At 48.7% G+C, this 24,675-nt stretch overlaps 1 protein-coding gene across 4 annotated transcripts; it reads right to left on the reverse strand.

The window, feature by feature from the left end:
* Positions 1-4: 4 nt before the first annotated feature.
* Positions 5-18,184, reverse strand: KNOP1 (lysine rich nucleolar protein 1). Of its 4 annotated transcripts, none has more exons than XM_069570242.1 (6): positions 17,272-18,184; positions 13,457-14,370; positions 12,289-12,378; positions 11,182-11,250; positions 6,323-6,400; positions 5-4,038 (listed from the first exon to the last, which is right to left on the reverse strand). In XM_069570242.1, the coding sequence occupies exons 1-6, from the start codon at positions 17,501-17,503 to the stop codon at positions 3,727-3,729; spliced, it is 1,695 nt and encodes a 564-aa protein (XP_069426343.1). In that variant the 5' UTR covers positions 17,504-18,184; the 3' UTR covers positions 5-3,726. The 4 variants fall into 4 exon arrangements, with proteins under 4 accessions (XP_069426343.1, XP_069426345.1, XP_069426344.1 ...); XM_069570244.1 differs by having other exon boundaries at positions 17,054-17,300; XM_069570243.1 differs by lacking the exon at positions 12,289-12,378.
* Positions 18,185-24,675: the final 6,491 nt, after the last annotated feature.

Here is a 24,675-nt window from a genome sequence, read left to right on the forward strand (position 1 = left end):
ATGGTGGCATTGCTCAAATATTCCCAAGTGGCCTTTATTACACAAGATTATTCCATTAAAATCGTTTCCTATACCACTTTTACCATATGATACTGTTCAAATGAAAAATCAATTGGCAAATTCAAATTATGCACTTTTAAGTCATTTCTTCTATTTTGAGTCTATATACACCAGATGGCATCAGTGCCCAAGCCCGAGTCAAGCCTGAATTTCTATTGCTCTTCCATTAACCTGGACTTGGACTTTCACATTAGGTCAGGGATACGTTACACCAAAGCAGCTTCTGATTCACGCGTCACCCTGGCCCAGGTGAAAGCTGAGATTTTCAGTGTTCTCATGTGGGCTCCCCAGCCTGTTAACTAAATTAGCCAGTCTCTGAAGACTGCAGCCTACATGGCGTGAGGTCTACGATAGTGAAGAATGATGGAACCAGAAGAAAACATTTTTAGGAAATAAGGTAAAAATGAAAACCTGCATGAGACCTGTATTAATTTATTGCTGCTTTAAACTGCCACACTTAGGGGTTTAAAATGTCACAGTTTTATCACCTTACAGCTCTACTGGTCTGAAGTCCAGTGGTCTTTCCTTCAAAATGAAGGTGTTGGCCGGGCTGCATTCTTCCGGAGTCTATAGGGAGAATCGGTTTTCTTGCCTTTCCCAGCTTCTAGAGGCCGCCCACATGCCTTGGCATGGGGTTCCTTTGTCTTCAAACTAGTGACAGCTTGTTGAGTGTCTCTTACAAATCTCTTGAGTCTTCTGTCTCTGTCTTCTATTGATACTTTTAATCCTGGATTATCTGGGTAGACCCAGTCAAATCATACTACTGATTAGCAACCTTAATTCCATCTGCTACCTTAAACTCCTGTTGTTTTATCACAACATATTAACAGGTTCCAATGAGGACTGGGATGGGCGGGGGGGTTGGGGGAATGCATAGAACCTGAACAGTTCTGTTTGTAGAGCTAAACACACAATTTTTAAGGGAAGAACTCTAATCCGGCAAATACTTTTGATGGGCCAATCTAGATGCAGAAGGGTGGCCTCAGGGAGGAACTTAGTGGGAAACAGCAGGAAATCACCTCAAGGAATAAAGTGGTTAAGAATCCTGAGGTTTGGGGAACAGCTGGATAAAGGCAATTGTAAGGAGGGAAGGCCCTTGCCATACATAGGAGGAGGGTCAGTCTGTGAGAAATCCCCAAGGGAGAAAAGGCCAACGTGCTTGAGAACAGGGTGGTTATATATTCAACTAAAACCTTGGCTGTGCTTACATACCAGACACCCCCACCCACCTCTCCCAGATTCTGAGTAAAAATCCAAAAACTGCTTTGTTCCAGTGGAGAGAGGCTGTGTGCTACACAGAATCAACAAATGAACATGGAAAATCACACCAAAAAAACACCTCGCAGAAAGCTTGAGGAGGACCCAGGACATGGGGCAAAGTGGAGAGGGGTGACTCAAGACAGTGTTCAGTTTACAAAAGGACAGAGAGGTCCAGTTAACCTCAGAGCTGGAGCCGTCGCTAGAGCAGCATGGTCTGCCCCTACAAGAGCAGCCGAGACAAGGCTAAGTTCAATCTGAGGACACCTGGCATCCTGCCGTCTTGGCTGTCCAACCTTCCCTGCTTAGACCCTGCTTCAGGAACAGACTAATAAACCTTCCCAAGCCAAGTGGAACTCTTCAGCCAGTGTGCTAGAAAGTCAAATCCTATCACAGAGAGACTACACACTGGGCGGCAAGAGGGGAATGGCCTGACCATCACACCCCTAACGAGGACCATGATGGGGACAGGTGGGGGACAACTGCTCATCCACTCTCCAGAATCACACAGTACATGGGTGAGCACGGTCCTTCCTGACAGCCTTGCAGGCCCAAACTGATGTGAGCTCTCAGCAAGACACAGGGATCAGAGACGTGGTTGGTCCTTTCACACTGGGCCAAGTTCCTATAGGGTGAATCAAGACCACCCGTCGGAAGAGGACATGCCCTGAAGAGCTAACTCAATGCAGAACCTTACCGTGTGGGCCTCTTCTGTTATGTATCTCAAGACTGAATCCGTGGAGGGCCACATTCAGGTTCTGAGGGAGGTGGCCCACCAGAATCACGGCTATCACAGGTATGTGGGACTCTAGACCTGGCCAATGGTTGCTGGCCAGGGCCCAGGCAGACTGGCCTCCACTCTGCCCGCTGGGCCAATAATGGACCCACACTCACCTTGCCAGCATCTGAACCTATCTCCCTGACTGGCCTGAGAATTTCCCTCTACATGCCAGGCTGGCTCAAGAATGGACGGGCAACGCTGGGCACCCAATGCTGGGCAACAAGTTATGACAAAACGGCTTCTGGAAGTTTCCTTGAACCACAAGAAGCTTTCTCTTCTCCCTCTGGAATGGTCCAGTGTCTTGATTTGCTGCATGGAATTGCTACAGCCATCTTTCCAACAAGCTGAAGCCAGGGTAGGATGGTAGAGCAGAGAGGAAGCGTTTGTTTCCTTCATGGGAAGCTGAATCAACTCCCTACACAGGACTCCCCCTTCCATGTGAGACTGAATTTCCTGGCTGCCCAGGCCTGCCTGAGATAGCATGTCTGGCGGGGGAGTTCAAGCCAAGTGGTGTGAAAAAGGCCCATGCAGAACTTATATTCTGGGAAGCAAAATGTTAGGTGAATGGAGAGAAGGTAGTCACATGTCACTCGGGAGGGCGGTACCGGGAGTTTGTGAGGCTGGCTGCAGCATCAAGGCTTTGGAAACACTGTTCCCAGGCTGATGAGGCAGCGCCCTGTCACCATCTCTGTGCCTCCTGACATTCGACCTCCTCTATGGAAGTCACTTAGGATTCTCTTCCTTGTGGTTGGAAAGAATCCAACAAACACGTCCCTGGGAATGAACGTGCCATTCGTGCATGTGGAGGATTAGCCAATTGCTCTCTTAAATGCCTTGCTCAGAATCCAGTTAAAGCAGAAAGATTAAATCCAAGCACAGCCCTGGGGATGGAAGGAACACAGACTGCAGAAGGCATGATGGGTTTAGAAACAGTTTCCCAGCGGCAGAGGCAGCTCAGCCACATCTGTTTGGTGGGAATGCTCTCTGCTTGTGGCTACTCCAACAAGGGGGAGGGGAACAAGCTTGCTCTTGCCCGTTTACATTAATCCCACTTCCTGTTTGAGATGTAGACATGTAATATGCCTGTTTCTTCAATCAAAAGACATTTTAATCCCAATGAATATTTTGGGTGAAACTCCCTAGAGGGGACATTCAGTGTAGTGAATAGTTGACAGGCCTTGGGGCACAAAAGAACTCTTGGCACTTGTTGAGTGACCCGAGGCAATATTATTACTTTATCCCTAATCCCCAGTTTCCTCATCCCAGAACCCCATGTCCTAAGATGAGGATAATAATAGCACCTGTTTCCGAATCCTGACGATTAAATACATGAATGCAGGGGAAACATGTAAGTGCCTGGCACACAGGAAGCACTCGGTACGTGTGAGCTACTGCTAGTTATACTGTCTTCAACAGGAATGGAAGCGTCACACAGAAAACAGTAGCCACTCAACACGTTCTCCTGGGTCTTGAAAGGAACTGCCCTCACCCCAGTCTGTCCAAGCATCAACACAGTTGTCCTTAATCTTCGCAGGAGTTCGATTCAAGACAACTGTCCTATGGCTTTCATCTGCCTGATAGAACAATAAAAGCAACGTTGGGTGTTTTGGGGCACAAGACAGCAGAGTTTAATCTTCAAACTTGATTGACTTGGATGCGTTCCTGTCAATATAAAAGACTCTGGCCGGGGCGGTGGAGAAGCCGAGGCCGGCCCCGCGGCTGTGCTTCCAGCTCAGGGCCCGGTCGTAGTCCTGCTGCAGCTTCTGCTGCAGAGTGTCGGCCGCCTTCTTGCTGAGAGCCATGTTGGGCCTGGCCACCGTGGCAGAGGGGCGACTGAAGGAAGGGGACACATTCTTAAAGCCACCCATGAGTTTGAGAAATTTTAGTTTCTTTTCCTCATTTTCAAAATCAGCAGTATCCCACTGGCCAAACTGGGTTCCCTGTGGTAAGAGAAAACAGGTGGTTATTCTCCTGGCTTCCAAAGCCCTGGTCTTTCCCCAGCCCCCAGCCAGGGAGGCTCCAGATGATCAAAGGCTCACTGGAATTACTTCTTAATTCCAGCCGAGCCCTGGGAGGAGTGCTGTGGGTTCCCATTCCTCTGATGAGGAAATGGAGGTCTGCAGCTGGAGGGGACTCAGGCTACTCAGTAATCCTGCTGGAACTGCGTCTTGGGTCTGGCCCTCACCAGAGCCACCTTTCACACTGAGCTGCCCGTCTGCTTAACTCCTTCTCCCCCAGTTCATGGCAGTCAGTACAACACGCCTCACCAGCTGGCTACTCATCTGTCAGCCTAAGGTGGAGGTGGAGAGTGCAAGCAGGAGTCTGAAATGCATTTATCTTCGCAGAAGCACTGCGTTTTCTAGCAGGAAAGGCATGGAGGCCTGGAGAGGTAAAGGGTCACAGGAGTCGGGAGGCAGAGTCAGCCCAGGAACCTGGGGTTCCAATTCCTGTCCAGAGCACTCTACCACCCATGCACTAATCACCCATGTTCGAGAAAATGCAAAAGAGCCTCTCAGAGAAGTGGCCCAACAGAAGGCTCCCTTCCCAAGAAACCCAGCTCCCCATGAAGACTGACTCTGAAGACTCAGGATCAAACACTACCTGTGTTACCATGGTCAAGTTACTTAACCTCTCTGAATGTCCTTAATGTCCTCATCTGTAAAGTGGGAGTGTAACACTCCCCCCCACCCCCGACAGGGCTCACTGAGGCTCAGATCAGACTTGATACCAACAACCCAGAGCAGGATTCCTGGTTGGTTTTAAATCCTTAAGAGATGGCTGTTCTACCCCACCTCCTACCCACCCACCCCACCAGGACTGCTGACCTCCGTGCCACCCAGGAACTTTCCCCTTGTAAGCCAAACACTAGCGGAGCTCTTAATTCTAGGTCGGCTTTGGGAGAATAATAGGAACCAGTCATTACTACAGCTGCCCTAAGTGAACTGGTGACAAGTTCCCCCAGCTTCACAGTGGCCCCAATACAGGACCAAAGACAGCTTCCCAGGCCTTCAATTTCTAGAATGAGGCCACATCTGACAACCCTGCGCTTGGTCTGAGCAGGGGCTGACCAGTCCTGGGAGCCAGCTCCTGGAGGGGACCTGGTCTCACATGCCCACCATGTGCCTCAGCAGTCAAGGGGTCCTGGGCCCTGAGGCAGTGCCACTAAAGCATTTTCGGAAGACTCCAGCCTCCAAGCAGCCCCCGTGGTCGGGTCCGCCAGTATAGCCCCAGGGCAGCCCCCTGTGGTCGGGTCTGCTAGTAAAGCCGCTGGGCTGTGGCTCTGGGTGGCGCCGGCCGGCTTCTGGCCTTCCTAACTCAATCACAGAATCTTATCAGCTCTGCCCAGCTCAAGCGGATGGAGAGAAAGGAGGCCCTAGAGGAACGACACGTGACAAGCTGCATTCCATACTCCACTGGGCCAGAGCACCAGTCCCAGTTTACAGGTGCGGAGACTGAAGTTCACAGGAGGGAAGTTACTCGCTCAAGTCTCATAGCTATAGAAAGTGGCCGAGCTCAGAAAGGATCGCGGGTCTTTAGATTCAAATCAACTGTTCTTTTCTGTGTTCCGCTATGAAAGCTTCAAACAGCACAAGCAGACACACCTTCCCGGCATCTGGATCCTCTTCCCCCAGATCCACGCCTATTAACAAGTTCTCTTCCCTCTGCCCACTCCTAGGCCTCGGGCCTGCAAACTGAGTTCTACCCCAGCTCCCCGCTTTCCCACACACATACCCCAGCAGTGCCCACCACACCCTCCCATCCCCACTTCAGCCAGATCATGTGCCCCATGCTCCTGTCCCATCTCCTCGGCCCTGGTTTGGAAATTTCCTACTCCAACTGGACCAGAGGCCTGCCACACACACCCCCACCTCTGCCCCCTTCCCCTGTGCCAGCAGCCTTCTGAGGACACCGCCCACTGCTGGGAAGGGCTCGTCATCATGTGCCCCAAGAGACTGGTGCCCAGGACATCCCGCCCGTCCAGAAGAGGAGACAAAGGTTCAGGCAGCTTATCTCAAGCAGCCAGTTCTCCAGGAGGTAGGCAAGCACCTCTCCCAAAAGGAAGGAAATGAGCTCAGGACGAGCTCTGTGGAGAAGGGAGCCAGCTGGCGGGCTGGGGCTGCCTCTGGGCCAGATGGACTCGGCCTCCTGTCCCTCCGCTCCACAAGGTGAAAGGGGTGGGTGGGACGCTGGAGCACTCCTCAAAGAGCCCAGTGGCAAACTTACTGTCCACTTCTTGGTGTCAGAAGCTTCCGTTTTACCCGACTCACGATCAATCTCTTCTTGCAAGGCTTTGCGCCTCACCTGAGCAAGGGAAAGGAAAGCGAAGAGGGCAATGAGACAGACAGTTTCCTTTGAGCTTCAAAGCCAGGACAGAGATGCGGTGGGAGTCAGGGAGAGACTGAAGGGATCTTCACCTGAGGGATCTGGTGGTATCTCAGGCAGCTTTGTTCTGTTACAGACTGCAGGAGGCATTTGTCAAAAATATTCTCTAATCACCTGAAGGAGCAATTCCTTGGCCTAAGATGTGCAGGCCTCATTCATCCTTGTTTTCCATTCCTTAAGGATGAATCTTCCAGGGAGTCCCCCCGGTGGTCCAGTGGTCAGGGCTCAGCACTTCCACTGCTGGAGCCTGGGTTCAATCCCTGATGGAGGAACTAAGATCCCAGAAGCCACAAGATGTGACAAAAAAAAAGAAAAAAGATGAATCTTTCTAGACTAGAAGACGCTTATCTACCTTTAGCATTAGAACCTTCTTATGTTTGTAAGAGCCATTTGGGGTTGAAATTTTCCCAAAATATACGGCCCACAGCCCTGGCTGTGCAAAGGATATTGTAGTTAATTCTCTTGCTGACAGCATCTTCTAGAAAGAACACAGAATGCTGAGACAGGGATTGGCAAGTTTGAATCCTAGCACCGCCTGTAACTAGTTGTGTAGTTTGGGTAAGTCAATTAATCTTTCTGTATCATGGTCTATTTATCCGCAAACAGACGAATACCTCTACCTCAGAGGATAACTGGGAGACAGAGAACCGTCATACTGTAATCTATAGTAAGAAATATACAACAAGAAATATACATATATAGACTCACCCCATTCCTGGCACAGAGTTCCAAAAACCCTACGAATCTCTTGAGAAGAACAATTCAAGTTGTTATGTTAATTAGGTGACTCTGGGAGGCACCTGAGGATGGGGGCTGGTTGCCTGGAGAACCAACCGCCAGATTAAAGGGTTGAAACCTTTAGGCCCACCCCCCTGACCTCTGGGGAGAGGCCAGGAGGTGGAGATTGAGCTCAACCACCAAATGGCCAATGATTTAATTAACTGTATCAGTAATGAGGTCTCCATAAAACCCAAAAGGCCAGGGTTTTGGAGAGCTTCCGGGTTGGTGAACCCTGGATATTTGGTGAGACTGGAGCTCTCCAGGAGGTCATGGCAGCTCCAAGCCCCGCTGCCCTGTGAATCTCATTCTTCTGGCTGCCCCTGAATTATATACCTTTAGAATAAACCAGTGATCTATCGAGTAAAGTGCCTCTGTGAGTTCTGTGAGTTGCTCTGGCACATTAATTGAACCCAAGGAGGAAGTCTTTGGAACCTCTGATATGTAGCTGGTTGGTCTGAGGCACAGCTGACAACCTGGCTTAAGACTGACATCTGAATGTGGGGGGTGGGGGTGGGGAGTAGTCTGGTGGGACAGAGCCTTTCAGCTGAGGGATCTGACAGTATCTCCAGGCAGAGAGCAGCAGGCTGAGCTGAACTGCAGGACGCTGAGTATGTCAGGGACTTACTGGCTGGTGTGAGAAAGTCCCCCGCTCACAATGAACTGGTTCGGAACGTAAGACTATCAGCCCCCGGCACAGCAGGGACCTCACACACTGTGAGCAGAGTGGCTCAAGGCCACAGTCAGCGCACTAATGACGCTGCAGTTGGATACAGAAGCTTCGAGGGCCTGACCCTTCCCCCCAAGGGTTCAGTTGTAATTCAGCTGCCCCTAGTTTGTGGCCTTTCCTCCTCTCTTCTCATCTGCCACAGGCTGAAACGAGGTGACTGTTTATGTAGTTCAAAACTACATAAAACAAAGTCGAGTGGCAGCTGTGGGGATGAAAGAGAAAGTGATGGCAGATTCCCACAGGGGAGTCAAGCTGCCAGCGAGGAACCATGTGGAACTTCAGTGGATGTGCACTCAGCGAAGTGGAAAGCAGCTCACCTGCTAAGTGATAAAAGTGAAAAGAACAGTATACAGCCTATGACCGCATGCTGCTTTGAAATCACAGGTATACTGTTACAAAGGAAAAGTCTGGAAGAATGTAACAACAAAGGGTTAACAGCGATTATTATTAGGTGGTGGGATTTCAGGTTGCTTCTCCCACCTTTTTTTTTTTTTTTTTTGACATAAGGAACTTTTTACAGAAAAAATAGACAGAGAGGTGAAGCAGAAAGCTTCACTTACATTGAGGCCATCTGTCACCCAAAACAGTTTTCTTAGAAACTGTGAAGTACTTAACAGGCACAAATTCATAGGAAGCAGAGAGGTGGCTGGTGAGCCTTGCAGGGACAAGTGGCATGTGAGTGGCTGGGACACCTGGGAGAAGAGTCGGGCAGGGGCTGGGCCTAGACGAGTCAGCGCTCACCTGTCTTCTCTGGGAGGTCTCACTAGCCCCTGCAGCCCAGCCCTCCCCACCCCCCTCCCCTCCTGCCAAATGACTATGCCCTGCAGGAGGCTGGGCCTCCTCGCCCCCAGAGACTATGCCCTGCAGGAGGCTGGGGAGCTCCCGGTTCTGAGAGACCCGCACTCTGTGCCAAGCCTTGGATTGGGCTCTGGCAGCAGCATCCTAGTGATTCTCTCTGCTCCTCCTCCAGGGAGAAGGGCCCCAAAGGCATCAGGTAGGGAATTCTCCATGAAACATCTGGTAGGCCCCCCATGCTCGTACATGGCTGGCTTGCAAGCACTCCTCCATATCTCTCTCCTGGAGCAGTGGGGCCACCCCCGGGCTGTGCCCACATCATACCCTGCGGCTTCTGTCCAGCAGTCCCTCCCTGACGTGGCCTGAGGACACAGACAGGTGAATGGCTCCCGCTTACTAAGCACAGATTTTGGGCAGGCCCTTGCTGAGTGCCTCCCCAGTGCGGCCTCGTCAGGTCATCACAGCCCCCTACACGGGGTCATGGGGCTGGTGACTGCCAAGGTCACCTTGTCAGCAATGGCCCAAGGCCACACTTATGTAGTTATTTACTATGCTGTTCTGATAAGCTTTGGGGTCCAGGATCACAAAATATCTCAATTCCAAAAGGCCGGCTCCCACATAAGCTCTGGGCATGACAATAGCAGAAGCCGGTCCACAATAAAACAATCCATCCTAAAGCTTCTGTACAACAGTTATTATATTCCTACAGACTAGCACAATACACGCAACAATGAAAACCTGAACTAAAATACTATTTACAACAGCACCAAAAAGATAAAATAATTAAGGAAAACTTGACAAAGATGTGTAGGACCTGTACACTGAAAACTAGAAAACATTACTGAGAGAAATTGAAGAAGACCTAAACAAATGGACAAAGATGCCATGCTTATGGATCAGAGGGCTTCATACTATTAAGATGTTAATTCTCCCCAAATTGGTCTAGAGATTCAAGGCAATCCTAATCAAAACCCCAGCAGTATTTTTTGGTAGCAATCAACAAGTTAATTTTAAAATTTATATAGAATCACAAAGGCCGTGAAAGAGCCAAAGTAACTTAAAAAAGAATGATGCTAGAGACTTACACTACCCGACTGAAGACTTATTATATAGTTACAGTAATCTAGACAATGAGGTACTAGTGTAAAGACAGACATACAGATCAGTGAAACTCAATGGAGAGCCTCTAAATAGACCTACACCACACATCAGACACGCACAGAGTCAACTGATTTTTTCCAAAGGCAATCTAGGCAATTCAGTTGACAATTGAAAATGTTTTTAACATCAAAACAAATAGTACTAGGAATACTGGACAGCCAATAACAACGAATAAATTATTGATACATGCAACAATATAGATAAATCTCAAAGTGATTATGTTAAGTGAAAGAAGCCTGTTTATAAAGGAGCACTGCTGTATAATCCCAATTATACACATATTCTAGAAAATATAAACTAATTCACAGTGACAGAGTAGAAGCAGTTACCCGGGGATGGGGAAGGGCGGGATGGATTACAAAGGGGCACAAGGAAACTTCTGGAAATGGTGGGTATGTTCTTTATCTTAATTGCTTAGCTGGTTTCCTAGATGGATACATACATTAAAACTCATCAAACTGTACACCTTAAATATGTGTAATTATTCTATGTCAATTATATTTAAATAAAGTTAAAAAAGAAAAGAAAAACAACGCAGCAGCAGCAAGGAGCCAAGGAGATGGCACATGGGCCAGGCAGAGCTTGTCTCCCCTGCCCAGCCTGCGGGTTCTGGGGACATGTCCTCTCCTCCCCCTGCGGCAGTCAGGAGTAGGACAACCTCAGCCTGGGATGCTGAAGGACCAGATGCTCCTCAGCCAAGGCCGTGGCAGTCAAGGGCTCTCCCAGCATTGAGGGCGGCCACAGGCTCCCTGCCCCTGGAGGTGGGGCAGAGGCCGGCCTGGGGGCCTGCGGAGCCCCTGACACCTCCGGGACCAGGCTCCTTTGGTTGGTTAGGAGCCCCCAACGCCTCCGGGACCAGGCTCCTGTGGCCAGTTAGGAGCCCCCAATGCCTCTGGGACCAGGCTCCTGTGGCCGATTAGGAGCGCCCAACACCCCCAGGACCAGGCTCCTGTGGCTGGTTAGAAGCCCCCGACACCTCCGGGACCAGGCTCCTGTGGCCAGTTAGAAGCCCCCGACACCTCCAGGACCAGGCTCCTGTGGCCGGTTAGGAGCCCCTGACGCCCCCAGGACCAGGCTCCTTTGGCCGATTAGAAGCCCCCGACGCCTCCGGGACCAGGCTCCTGTGGCCGGTTAGAAGCCCCCAGCACCTCCGGGACCAGGCTCCTGCGGCCGGTTAGGAGGTGAGCCTGTTTCTGGGGGGCTGGGGGAGGTGGGGGATGATGAGCACCAGCCATACCTTATCTATATGTGCCTCGTCCATGTTGCCCTTCTTTTCCAACACCACCTCCAAGTCCGTGTCGGGCTCCTGCAGAGAAGGCAGAGGAAGTAAGGCTCAAGTGGACCATGGCCTCCACTGGGGCAGCCCAGCAGGTGAGATTGTGCGAGTCCAGAAAAGACGCAAGGCTGCAGCGCCACCCCTCTCCCACGCCACCCCCCCCCCCCAACCTCCCCCACAACAACTGCCTTCCCCTCTCTTCCACTGGTGCTAAGTTGAAGCAGACTCTTTGCGACCCTAGAGGCTGTAGCCCACCAGGCTCCCCTGTCCATGGAATTTTCCAGACAAGAAGACTACAGTGGGTTGCCATTTCCTACTTTCGTACTCCAGAGGATCTTCCCAACCCAGGGATCAAACCCACGTCTCCTGCATTGGCAGGTGGATTCCTGACTGCTCAGCTACCTGCGAAGCCCTTCTCTTCCACCACGCTCCCCAATTCTGGCCTCAGAACTGTGGCACTGACCTATCTGCCAGATGAAGAAACTAAGGCTCAGAGCAGTAAAGGGACCATCACGAGGTCACCACACAGCTCAGGGACAGGGCTCACACTAACCCAGATCTCCCGACTCAGGCCGAGAGCATGACCTTCCCTGCCAGACGACACCTCACTTCCCAGGTGAAACCAAACGGCCAGGAAGGGCGGGCAGGGGTCAGGGGAGGCAGAGGCGGGGGCTGGCAGCCCTGCAGTGAACCTGAATCCCCCCCAGTTCCCTTCCATACCATGCCCCATGCCCCCCAACTCCAAGTTCCAGTCAGTACCTTCTCTCCTGCCTGAACCACTAGGACAGGCTCCACCGCTGCTTCCCCACCCCCAACACCAGTCCACTCCACACAGCAGCTTGGGGACATCCTGAACTTACAGAATGCCCTATGTCAGTTCTATCTCAATTAAAAAATAATAAAACCACCACACCTGGACTACACCACCCCATCCTCCCAAACCCTCCACAGGCTCCCATCTTATTTACGAGGAAATCTAGACCCCTGCAGTGGCTACAGTCTCAGCCAGGCCCCAGCAGGCCCAGCCCCTGCCACCCCCGCCCCTTTGCTCCTCCCAGGTCTCCGCACCTGCTGCTCCCCGGCCACAGACGGCCCCGGCCCCTCACAGGTCTCAGCTTCCACACGGTGTCCTTGCCTTGTGCAGCCCCTTGCAGGACCCTGCGACAGTGAGATTCAGGATGGCCACTTTCCCCGAGGTCTTCAGCAGTGACAACTGCCACTTTCGTGCTTCGGGTGTGCTCTGTCTGGCAGCCCGAGTCCCACGTACTGAGCCCTGGAGGACTCTGTTCGCTCACATTGCCCCCGGGTCCCCGTGCTCAGCCCACCCCCTTCCTCCCCGCCCCCATCCCAGAAGCTGGTCTGGATGGACAGCACATCTCTGCCATCTCCAGCAGGCGGCCATCCCTTCCCCTCCTCCTGGTAACAGGACTCCCACCTCCCCCCAGCTTTGGACAGTAGGGTGCCAGTGGGATGGATGCTGTCAGCCCCTGCCCACTCATTGGCTTCAGACCAGGGCTTCTGGTTTGTGTGACCCAATGGAGAGCTGGGAGAGCAGTGCCAGGACGCTTCCTGTAATCGTTTTAGAGAGGCTGCCCTTCTCCCTTTGCGGGTGGCTTAACTACTATGATGAAAGCCTGGAGATGCTGGGACCATCTCACTTCGGGGTTGGGGTGGGGAGGAGCCTGAGACTAAAACCAGCATTGAAAGATACAAAGGCCAGAGCGAGGAAAAGCCACATAGGCATCTTCTGTGATCCAAATTTAATTTGATCCCTAAACTGTGTATCTTGAGCTCAGATAGCTCTGGACATCATATTATCTCAAGAACTATTTGGGTCCTGAGCTTTAGATAGCAAGTGGTAAGAGCTTAGAAAGAGGAATTTATCTGAAAACTTATTCCTATTAATAAATTTTAATAATTAAAAATAATTATTAATAATTATTAATAGTAATTAAGTCCCATTAATAACTCAAAACCTTAATCCTATTAATCCAGACCCTGAGTGCAGAATAGTGAAAACTTGGGTAAAGTTTCGATAGCAAGGGATATATACCTGTACTACTGAGGATATTACACTAGCGCCCAGATCCAGCCATACCTGAAGCTAGACAGCTATCAAACTTTCCAGTTATCTGTGTCAGTAAATCCCCCTTTTCTGACTGATTACACACACAAACACACTCCGAACTTTCACCCTTATTCTCCCCAAGCAGCTGGCTTCTGAAGGAAAGCCTACCTCTTCCCAAGGCTCCTCTGCTACTTCGCTCTCCTGCCTCTTCTTCTTCTTCTTCCTCTTCAGAGCTGGCTCCTCAGCGTCTGCCTGCTCCCCCCTTTTCTTGGACTTCACTTTCTTCTTCACAGAGGCCCTGGGGCCATCTCCTATGGGGATGTATTCTGGAGCTTCAACTCTGACTGGCTTCTTTTTACTTCCTTTCGTAGGGCTGCTCTCCAGGGACCAGGAGCACTCAGGGCGCCCCAGAGGGGGATCTCCCTCCCAGTGGATTTTGTTCTTCTTCTTTTTCTTCATCTTCACGCTGTGTTCCCTGGGACTCCCTTGCTTCTGCTTCTGTCCCGAGGCTGCCTGCTCCTGGACGCCATCCTTCCCAGCTGAGTGAGTATACAATGCATTCCCAGACTCGCAGAACCAAGGATCCCTGCCTGACAAGGCTGTAGCTTCCTTGGCCTTTTTCTCCTTCTTGTGTTTTTTGAGCTTCTTGCCAACTCTGGTCACTTCCTCGTCCTGTCTGGGGTCTGGAGAGGTCTTCACCCTTGAGCCAGGGGACATGGACTTCCTCTTCTTCTTCTCTGCACTGAGGGACTCAGACAGACCAAGTGCCTGCATCCTGGGGCTGCGTGACCGCTCAGTCCGTCCAGCACGTAATGTGATCTCAGGTTCAAGGTGCTCCTCACAGATGGTGCTGTGACCCTTCTTTTTCTTCTTTTTCTTCACAAGAGGCATTCTGGGTGCCTGCTCTTGGATCACATCCTTCAAGGGTGGTGTGGCTCTTGGACAAACCTCTGCGAAATAATTGTCACTGTTTAAAACTGAGTATTGAGTCTCTGGTTCTTTAACCACTTTCTTTTTCTTCTTCTTCTTTTTCTCTGGGAGCCCAAGGCCCACCTCTCCTTTGTGAGCCTTAGTGATCATTCCTGAAAAAAAGAAATGGTACTAATTAATCCCACATGAAGTGGCCTTGAGTACAACTCCACTAGGTATGACCAAGAGTCATGCTTCTTGGAGTGGATGGTCTGAAAGGTTAGGGGCTGGGAAAATGGGCACGATTCCTGGGGAGCAAAGGGAAATATGATGGAAGAAACAGTGCGTGCTTAGTGGCTTCAGTCGTGTCCAACTCTGTGACCCCATGGACTGTAGCCCACCAGGCTCCTCTGTCTATGGGATTCTCCAGGCAAGAATACTGGGGTGGGTTGCCATGCACTTCTCCAGGGGATCTTCCCAACCCAGGGATCGAACCTGAGTCTCTTACATCTCCTGCATTGGCAGGCAGGTTCTTTACCACTAGGGCCACCTAGGAAACCCCCAGTTTAAATCTTGACAGCCTCAGGTTCAAATAAATCCACGTTGCTCCCTCATCTTAAGTCAATCACCTATCCTCCCTGGGCCTTAACTTCCCCATCTGAAAATGGGGGGAGATAATCTGTCCTTTCTCAGAGAGCTGTTGGAAAGAAGAAATAATCCATGGAAAGTGCTTGGTAGATTGTTGACTGCTTTCCGAACCCCCTTCCTCAAGTCTCTTAAGCCTAATCATTCATCCCACAGAAATGTACCCTGTGCCAGCCACTGAAACACCTGCACTCAAGCCACAGGCCAGGCATTGCCCTTGGTGTCTTACCTTTTACTGGATGAAGGGGACAGAAATCTTAGGTTAACTCTTCTTGCTGATTCTCAGCAGAGATAGTAACTGTGATATAATTAACCCTTGCTTCATCTGAAGAGCTCTGTTGCTTTGCATCTGGAAATTAACTGCCCCAGCCTATACCTAGGGTAACTCTCTTCTAATTACCTTCCTAAGAATGAGAGCAAAAGCGAGGTATGGTGAGGAGCCCGGTTGGGGCTGAGAATGTTCAAATGGTGATTCCACACAGTCTTGCCACCTAGCAAGGCTTCTCTGGGCCTCAGTTTCCCCATCCATAAGAGGCAATGAACCAGATGAGATCATAGGCTCACAGGTGGTGGTGGGAGCCACATCCAGTCTATAAGCCTGTTTCAATGTTTTTAATTTTTCAAACAAATTGGCAACATTTAATGACCTTGAATGATCAGCTTTTTATTTTTGGAGGGAGGCTGTCATGGAGGCGCCTATGAGAAGGTGCTGGGTGGGCCATCAAATACATTTCAGCTTCCAGTTGGACTAGTCTCTCACTCCAGTCACCAGCCCAGGTCCTGCTTCCTGGACTAGATGACATGGAGACACTCAGGGAATCCAGAAACAAATGGCTCCTCACAGGAGCTTTGGACAGTGGGCAGCAAAGGCCAGGAGCTGCTTCATCCAGCAGTTTTCCTCAGCCTCAGAGCCCAGAGGCTGGACATGCCTCACTCTAAGCTGTTTCAAAGAGCCAGGCCAGGTCTGAGCTGTAGCTCAAGTTCACTCATAGTTGGCTCCTATAGCACCTGGAGATCTGAGGGATCAACCGCACGCTTCCTCCTGGCTGTCTGGCTTTCTGCTGTATTCCCAGGGCCCAGCTTTGTACCTAGCAGGGTGGGTGCTCAATAAATGCTCACTGAATGAAGGAAGGGATGCTAGAGACACAGAAATGAACAAAAGACTTCCCTGCCATCAAGAAGCAAGCAGGTGTGATGGGAAAGAGTTGTGTTAACAGTGATACATGTGATAAAAGCAAGCACAGTGGTAAGGTCAGAGTAAGACAGGTCATCAAATCTGGCCTACCAGTTGTCAGCAAACTTTCTGAAGAGGTTTCCAGCTTGGGCAAGCACAGGATGGAAATGCTAAGCCCTAAGACAAAAAAACTGAAGTGTAAGGTGACTGCGGAGAGGTGACTGAAGGCAACAGTCTGGTTGGAATAGTTCAGTTCAGTCGCTCAGTCGTGTCTGACTCTCTGCGACGCCAGACACCTTGAGGTATCCATGGGGAGATGTTGGTGGACAGCTGGCTGTATGGGTCTGAGGCTCAGAGGTGACTGGACTGATATGGGTGACATAAATTTAGAAATATATGGATGGTATGTAAGCTTTGAACAGAACGAGCCTGAGACAGAACCTCAGAGAATTCTAACGTTTAAATGGGTGGGCAGAGGAAGAGGGGCCTGCAAAGGAGAGGGAGAAGGTGCCAAACCGGAGAGGGTGGAGCCAAGGGCGCCTCAAGTGGAGGAGTGGTCTAGAGATCTGTAACAACGAAGAAGTCAAAGGGAGTTTGTCGCCAGCTTAATCCCTTTCTCTTCCTATCTCCATCGTTTAAAACACTGCAGCACTGTCCTCTTCGGCAGTGAAGAAGACCCTTTCCTTCAAACCCGACATCCCAAGTGTATTCATTCCTTCAAGAAGGGAAGAGGAAATAAACCTTACAGCGTCGCCTAAGAACGCAAAATGCTTTCTCCAAAAGCGCTTTTAAATTCTAGCAGTAGCCTCATGAGGATCGGTGTAAATAACCCATCTCAGAGACGTGCAAACTGAGACTTGGAGACTTTAATTTACTTGCCCTGGGTCCCAAAGCCAGCAAGGGGTAAAACAAGGATTCGAACCCAGCCCGCAGAACTTCGGAGCCTGTGCTCCAAAACCCAACTCCCACCGCAGGCTCACTAAGAGGAAGCAAGGGAGCCGCGAAGGCAGACTGCCCCCTCAAACGCCCGACCGCACCAAGGTTTCCGCAAAGAGGGAGGGATTACGCCGGGTGCCAGGTCCGCTCCAAGGCGGGAGAACTTCCTGAGGATGGCGCCTCAGACCGGCGACGAGGGGGGACGTGGATCTGAGGGTGCAAGCCATCCTCGTCTGGTCCCTCGGCTCGCCACGCAAATCCCCAGACTCAGTCTGCAGTCCTGGTTCCGTCCCGCGTACGACGCGCTCTCCGAACTCACCCAAAGGCCAAAGTTCCCCGCCTCCACGTGAGAGCCCGCGCCGCCGTGACCCGGAAGTCAATGTCGACTCGCCGGCCCGTCCCCGCAAGAGACGGCTTCTTCCGGGTCGCGGCCTTTCTGGGCGCTCGGTTGCCGTGGAAACGGCGGCCATGACCGCGGCCATGGCGGCGCCCGGACCTGTGGGCCGCACCGCCCAGCGCTTGGAAGGGACAGTCTCCAACGAGTCGTCCATTACTGCCAGGACGCAGGTGCCCGTAGTGTCTCCTGAGTCCCTCGATCTGCCCGTCTCGCCGGTGCAGGTTTCGGAGCTACCTAGCAAGAACCTGTGGGAGCAGATCTGCGAGGGTAGGCAGCCCGGGCCGGCCGAGAGGGACGGGACTCTGGCGGCCCGGCGGGGCTCGCGCTTGCTGGGTGCCTACTGTGCGCCAGGCGGCTGACGTGCGAGGCCTCCAGGGAGCCTCGCCGCGGGCCCGCCGGGCTCCCCGTGTTACGTACGGAGAAACTGAGACTCTTGAGAGGCTTGTCCGAGGTTACGCAGCGCAGCCTCCAGCCTAAATCCATAGTCAGGTCGAAGGCAAGGGAAAGGGGGAACAAACGGGACCTTGGCCTGAACCAGTGATGCTGAAAACTCCTTTCAGTTCAGTCGCTCAGTCGTGTCCGACTCATGGCGACCCGCGGACTGCAGCACGCCAGGTTTCCCTGTCCATCACCAACTCCTGGAGCTTTCTGAAGCACATGTCCATCCAGTCGGTGATGCCATCCAACCATCTCATCCTCTGTCGTCCCCTTCTTCTCCTGCCTTCAATCATTCCCAGCATCAGGGTCTTTTCCAGTGAGTCAGTTCTTCTCATCAGGTGGCAAAGTACTGGAGCTTGAGCTTCAGCATCAGTCTTTCAAATGAACATTCAGGACTGATTTCCTTTAGGATTGACAGGTTTGATCTCCTGTAGTCCAAGGGACTCTCAAGAGTCTTCTCCAACACCACAGTTGAAAAGCATCAGTTCTTCAGTGCTCAGCTTTCTTTATAGTCCAACTCTCACATACATACATGATTACTGGAAAAACCACAGCTTTGACTAGATGGACCTTTGTTGGCAAAGTATTGTCTCTGCTTTTTAATATGCTCTCTAGGTTGGTCATAGCTTTTCTTCCAAGGAGCAAGCATCTTAATTTCATGGCTGCAGTCACTATCTGCAGTGATTTTGAAGTCCAAGTCTCTCACTGTTTCCACTGTTTCCCTGTTTATTTGCCATGAAGTGATGGGACCAGGTGCCAGGATCTTAGTTTTCTGAATGTTGTTTTAAGCCAACTTTTTCACTCCTCTTTCACTTTCATCAAGAGGCTCTTTAGTTCTCTTTCTGCCCTAAGGGTGGTGTCATCTGTGTATTTGAGATTATTGATATTTCTCTCGGCAGTTTTGATTCCAGCTTGTGCTTCATCCAGCCAGCATTTTGCATGATGTACTCTGCATATAAGTTAAATAAGTTAAATAAGCAGGGTGACATACTCCTTTTCCAATTTAGAACCAGCCTGTTTTTCCATGTCCAGTTCTAACTATTGGTTCTTGACCGGCATACACATTTCTCAGAGGCAGGTCAGGTGGTCTGGTATTCCCATCTCTTTCAGAATTTCCTACAGTTTGTTGTGATCCACACAGTCAAAGGCTTTGGTGTAGTCAGTAAAGCAGAAGTAGATGTTTTTCTGGAATTGTCTTGCTTTTTGGATGATCCAGCAGATGTTGGCAATTTGATCTCTGGTTCCTCTGCCTTTTCTAAAACCAGCTTGAACATCTGGAAATTCACAGTTATGTACTCTTGAAGTCCAGCTTGGAGAATTTTGAGCATTACTTTGCTAGCATGTGAGATGAGTGCAATTGTGCGGTAGTTTGAACGTTCTTTGACATTGCCTTTCTTTGGGATTGGAATGAAAACTGAGTTTTTCCGGTCCTGTGGCCACTGCTGAGTTTTCCACATTTGCTGGCATATTGAGTGCAGCACTTTCACAGCATTATCTTTTAGGATTTGAAATAACTCAACTGGAATTCCATCACCTCCACTAGCTTTGTTTGTAGTGATGCTTCCTTAGGCCCACTTGACTTCACATTCCAGGATGTCTGGCTCTAGGTGAGTGATCACACCATGATTATCTGGGTTGTGAAGATATTTTTTGTCTAGTTCTTCTGTGTATTCTTGCCACCTCTTCTTAATATCTTCTGCTTCTGTTAGGGCCATACCATTTCTGTCCTTTATTGAGCCCATCTTTGCATGAAATGTTCCCTTGGTATCTCTAATTTTCTTGAAGAGATCTCTGGTCTTTCCCATTCTATTATTTTCCTCTATTCCTTTGCACTGATCGCTGAGGAAGGCTTTCTTATCTCTCCTTGCTACTCTTTGGAACTCTGCATTCAAATGGGTATATCTTTCATTTTCTCCTTTGCCTTTTACTTCTCTTCTTTTCTCAGCTATTTGTAAGTCCTGGTCAGACAACCATTTTGCCTTTTTCCATTTCTTTTTCTTGGGGATGATCTTAATCCCTGCCTCCTATACAATGTCACGAACCTCCCTCCATAGCTCCATAGTTCTTAAGGCACACTGTCTATCAGATCTAATCCCTTGAATCTATTTGTCACGTCCACTGTATAAATTGTAAGGGATTTGATTTAGGTCATACCTGAATGGTCTAGTGGTTTTTCCTACTTTCTTCAATTTAAGTCTGAATTTGGCAATAAGAAGTTCATGATCTGAGCCACAAGTCAGTTCCCAGTCTTGTTTTTGCTGACTGTATAGAGCTTCTCCATCTTTGGCTGCAAATAATAGAATCAATCTAATTTCAGTATTGACGATCTGGTGATGTCCATATATAGAGTTGTCTCTTGTGTTGTTGGAAGAGGGTGTTTGCTATGACCTGTGTGTTCTATTGGCAAAACTCTGTTAGCCTTTGCCCTACTTCATTTTGTACTCCAAGGCCAAATTTGCCTATTAATCCAGGTATCTCTTGACTTCCTACTTTTGCATTCCAGTCTCCTGGAATGAAAAGGACATCTTTTTGGGGGTGTCCGTTTTAAAAGGCCTTGTAAGTCTTCATAGAACCGTTCAGTTTCAGCTTCTTCAGCATTACTGTTTGGGGCGTAAACTTCGATTACTGTGATATTGAAAGCTTGCCATGAAAACGAACAGAGATCATTCTGTCGTTTTTGAGATTGCACCCAAGAATTGCATTTTAAACTCTTTTGTTAGCTATGAATGCTACTTCATTTCTTCTAAGGGATTTTTGCTCACAGTAATAGATATAATGGTCATCTGAGTTAAATTCATCCATTTCAGTCCATTTCAGTTCACTGATTCCTAAAATGTCATTGTTCACTGTTCACTCTTGTCATCTTCCGTTTGACCACTTCCAATTTATCTTGATTCATGGACCTAGCTTTCCAGGTTTTTATGCAATATTGTTCTTTACAGCAACAAAGGAGGTTGCCATTATTCGTTACCTCCACCATAGTCTGGTCTCGGATCAAACAACAGGGAAGGAACACAGCCCCACCCAGCAACAGAAAATTGGATTAAAGATTTACTGAACATGGCCCCCCCACCAATAAGTACAAGACCCAGTTTCCCCCACAGTCAGTCTCTCCCATCAGGAAGCTTCCATAAGCCTCATATCCTTATCCCTCAGAGGGAAGGCAGGATGAAGCCCACAATCACAGAAAACTGATCACATGGACCACAGCCTTGTCTAACTCAATGAAACTATGAGCCATGCTGTGTAGGGCCACCCAAGACAGACAGGTCATGGTGGAGAGTTCTGGCAAAATGTGGTCCACTGGAGAAGGGCATGGCAAACCACTTTAGTATTCTTGCCTTGAGAACCTCATGAACAGTATGAAAAGGCAAAAAGATATGACACTGAAAGATGAACTCCCCAGGTCGATAGGTGCCCAATGTGCTACTGGAGAAGAGTAGAGAAAAAACTCCAGAAAGAATGAAACCTCCTTTAGTGAGCAGGAAAGAAGCACTGAGATGGAGACAGGAAGCTTGTTTAAAACATAGATTCCCAGGCCCCACCCACAGGGCTCCTAATGGGGTGTAGGGGGTTTGCACTTTTAAGGAACACCCCAGGTAATTCTGATGTAGAGAGTCTGTGGCCCACGTGTTGAGCAACCATGATCTAGACAGATTTGGCTTGAATCCTTCTCTGCTTCTGTGGAGGTGGTGGTTTAGTCACTAAGTGTCCTACTCGTGCAACCCCATGGGCTGTAGCCCACCAGGCTCCGCTGTCCATAGGGTTTTCCAGGCAAGAATACTGGAGTGTATTGCCATTTCCTCCTCTAGGGGGTTTTCCCGACCCAGGAATCGAACCCGGATCTCCTGCATTGCAGTCAGATTCTTTATCAACTGAGTTAAGAGGGAAGCCCTATCTACTTCTGACCTTCCTTAAAATTCCCAAATGGCATTTAGCTCACTTTCCTTTCTTGACCTGCAATGTTCCCTTGGTCTTGCTGCCCCATATTACTCTTCGCACACCTTGGACAAGTTAAGTATACCTGGCATACTTCTGAGTTACTGGATTCCAGACCACAGCAATATATAGACTCACAGGAATTTTTTGGCTTCCTGGTACCCATAAAAGTTTGTTTACACAATCCTGTAGTCTATTAAGTGCGTGATAGCATTGTGTCTAAAACAAACTGTGTATATGCCTTAATTTAAAATACTGTATTGCAGGGGAATTCCCTGGTGGTCCAGTGGTTAGAACTCCGAGCTTTCACTGCAGAGGGCCCAGGTTCAATCCTGGTAGGGAAACTAAAATCCCACAAGCCAGGGTGGCCAAAAATAAAAATACTTTATTGCTAAAAAAAGAAAAACACTGTCAACCATCATCTGAGCATTCCATGAGTTATGGTCTTTTTGCAGTACTAATGTCAAAGAGCACATGTCACCATGACAAATACAAAATAAAGAAAAAGTTAGAAATACTGTGAGAATTCCCAAAATGTGATACAGACAAATACTGTTGAGAAATGACTTGCATGATGTAGGTGGGATTGCCACAAATCTTCAACTTGTAAAATAAGAAAAACTCTATAGCTTCTAAGTGCAATGAAGTGAAGCACAATAAAACAAGGTGTACTTGCATCTCATCCTGTCAGTAAAATAAGTGTAATAACGGCATTTCTTTCATGGTGTTAGGAGGATGCAGCTAAAGGGTCACTTCCGAAAGGGCTTAGCAGGGTGCCCATTTGACAACAAGGGCTCAGTGTGTATTACTCTTAATAAATAATGCTGGCTGTTTTATTTTTCTCTCTAAGGTTGTGTACTCCTCAAGGTCAGGAACTCAGATTTTTCATTCTTGCGGCTACCATCACTGCCTCAACTGTCTGAAAGAGTACTGTCCTAGAACTTTCACAGATGGGTACTGAGCACTTGAAATGTGATTAGTGCAGCCTTGGAACTGAATTTTTTGTTTTGCTTCTAATAAGTTCTGATAAGCTAACATAGCTGCATGTGCTAGTGACCACTATATTGGACAGTGCAGGTCAATACATGTTGAATGGAGAAAAGACTGAATGTGCTGGTGTATTGGACTAGGTAGCGGGAGAGAGTGATGAGTTGAGAGAAGTGGAAAATTCAAAGAAGAGAATAATGGACTCAGAGGTGATATCTATTTGGCCATAGAAATAAATGAAATAGATGTCCAATCTATTTCAACTCCTACCCAATGCTTGAATTCCTTCTCCCATATTGCATTATACCTAGAAAAATCTTTTTCATCTTGGATGTTTTCCTTTTAACGTCCACCTCTTGGTCGTTACCCTCCTGGTGCTATGATCCCAGTCGCTAATCACAGAAAACACTCAAATGTCAATAGAAGGTTGTTATTGCGGCTGTCTTTTCCCAGGAGTGTGCCCTTCTCCAGGGCAAACAGCTCTTCACAATGCAATTGACTAGTGGCGTTTTGTTGGGGAAGCTGCTCAACAACTCAAAGAGGGGATAATCCTTGTACCTACCTCACAGGGCTGTTGTGAGGATGGCTTAAGACGACATACGCGAAGGTGCTTGGCACAGTGCCTGACATTTACAAAGTGCTCAATAAATGTTCTGATGTTGACAAAGAAGCATGCTTTGCATTTGTTTTAGAATCATGGGATTTATTTTTGTCACACAGGCCTGTAGCAAGAAGGTAAAGACAGAAGTGTTTTGTTGCTCTCAAAAGCAGCTAATTTGATGTCACTTAGAAAGTGGTAGAGTTACAAATATAAGTTAATGAGGTCAAAGATGGTGAGTTTATATACACAGGCCCTGAAATGATTGTTATAACGTGGATGATAGATCCAGTTTCTTAAAAGAAACATTCTAACAAATGTAATTTTCTATAACAAACATAGTAAATTCAGTTTCTCACAGCAAACATGAAAAGCAGGCTTGGTAATGATCGTGTGTTTGAGTTTAAGTATTATATTTTGTTAGGATATCTCCATTTGAAAAGCAAATCATCACAGCTAACAGACCTGTCAGAAACTCAATTTCAAGAAAATGAGAATAGGTGTTAAGACCTTTATTTTATCTGGCTAGTCCTGCGCATGTGTGTGTCTGTACGATGACTTACTTGTGAATATTCTTCAGTTTTCTCTTCTTTCCAGTGACAGATAATCCAGGGCTTTTTATTTTCAAAAGCACCTGTATTAGTATCAATAAACGTCTTTCCTGCTAAGGCTTCTAATTAAATCTTGTGATTGCTTATGACTTAATGATTTATAACTATGGTTTTAGCCAAGACTGAGTCAAATTATTTGGAACTTCAGTTCAGTTCAGTTCAGTTGCTCAGTCGTGTCCGACTGTTTGTGACTCCATGAATCACAGCATGCCAGGCCTCCCTGTCCATCACCAACTCCCAGAGTTCACTCAAACACATGTCCATCAAGTCGGTGATGCCATCCAGCCATCTCATCCTCTGTCGTCCCCTTCTCCTCCTGCCCCAATCCCTCCCAGCATCAGGGTCTTTTCCAGTGAGTCAGCTCTTTGCATGAGGTGGCCAAAGTATTGGAGTTTCAGCTTTAGCATCAGTCCTTCCAATAAACACCCAGAACTGATCTCCTTCAGAGTGGACTGGTTGGATCTCCTTGCAGCCCACGGGACTCTCAAGAGTCTTCTCCAACACCACAGTTCAAAAGCATCAATTCTTCGGCACTCAGCTTTCTTCACAGTCCAATTCTCACATGCATACATGACCACTGGAAAAACCATAGCCTTGACTAGATGGACCTTTGTTGGCAAATTAATATCTCTGCTTTTCTATATGCTGTCTAGGTTGGTTATAAATTTCCTTCCAAGGAGTAAGCGTCTTTTAATTTCATGGCTACAATCACCATCTGCAGTGATTTTGGAGCCCCCAAAAATAAAGTCTGAC

This window comes from Ovis canadensis, chromosome 24 (assembly GCF_042477335.2).
Source record: "Ovis canadensis isolate MfBH-ARS-UI-01 breed Bighorn chromosome 24, ARS-UI_OviCan_v2, whole genome shotgun sequence".
Classification (NCBI taxonomy): Eukaryota; Metazoa; Chordata; class Mammalia; order Artiodactyla; family Bovidae; genus Ovis; species Ovis canadensis.

Excerpts from the sequence above, each read along its gene's own strand:
- KNOP1 (XM_069570242.1), bottom strand. The coding sequence starts at position 17,503 with ATGGACGACTCGTTGGAGACTGTCCCTTCCAAGCGCTGGGCGGTGCGG. Across the intron at positions 14,371-17,271 it reads CGGGGAACTTTGGCCTTTGG|GAATGATCACTAAGGCTCAC; the intron begins GTGAGTTCGGAG and ends TCTTTTTTTCAG. Across the intron at positions 4,039-6,322 it reads CTGACACCAAGAAGTGGACA|GGAACCCAGTTTGGCCAGTG; the intron begins GTAAGTTTGCCA and ends CTCTTACCACAG.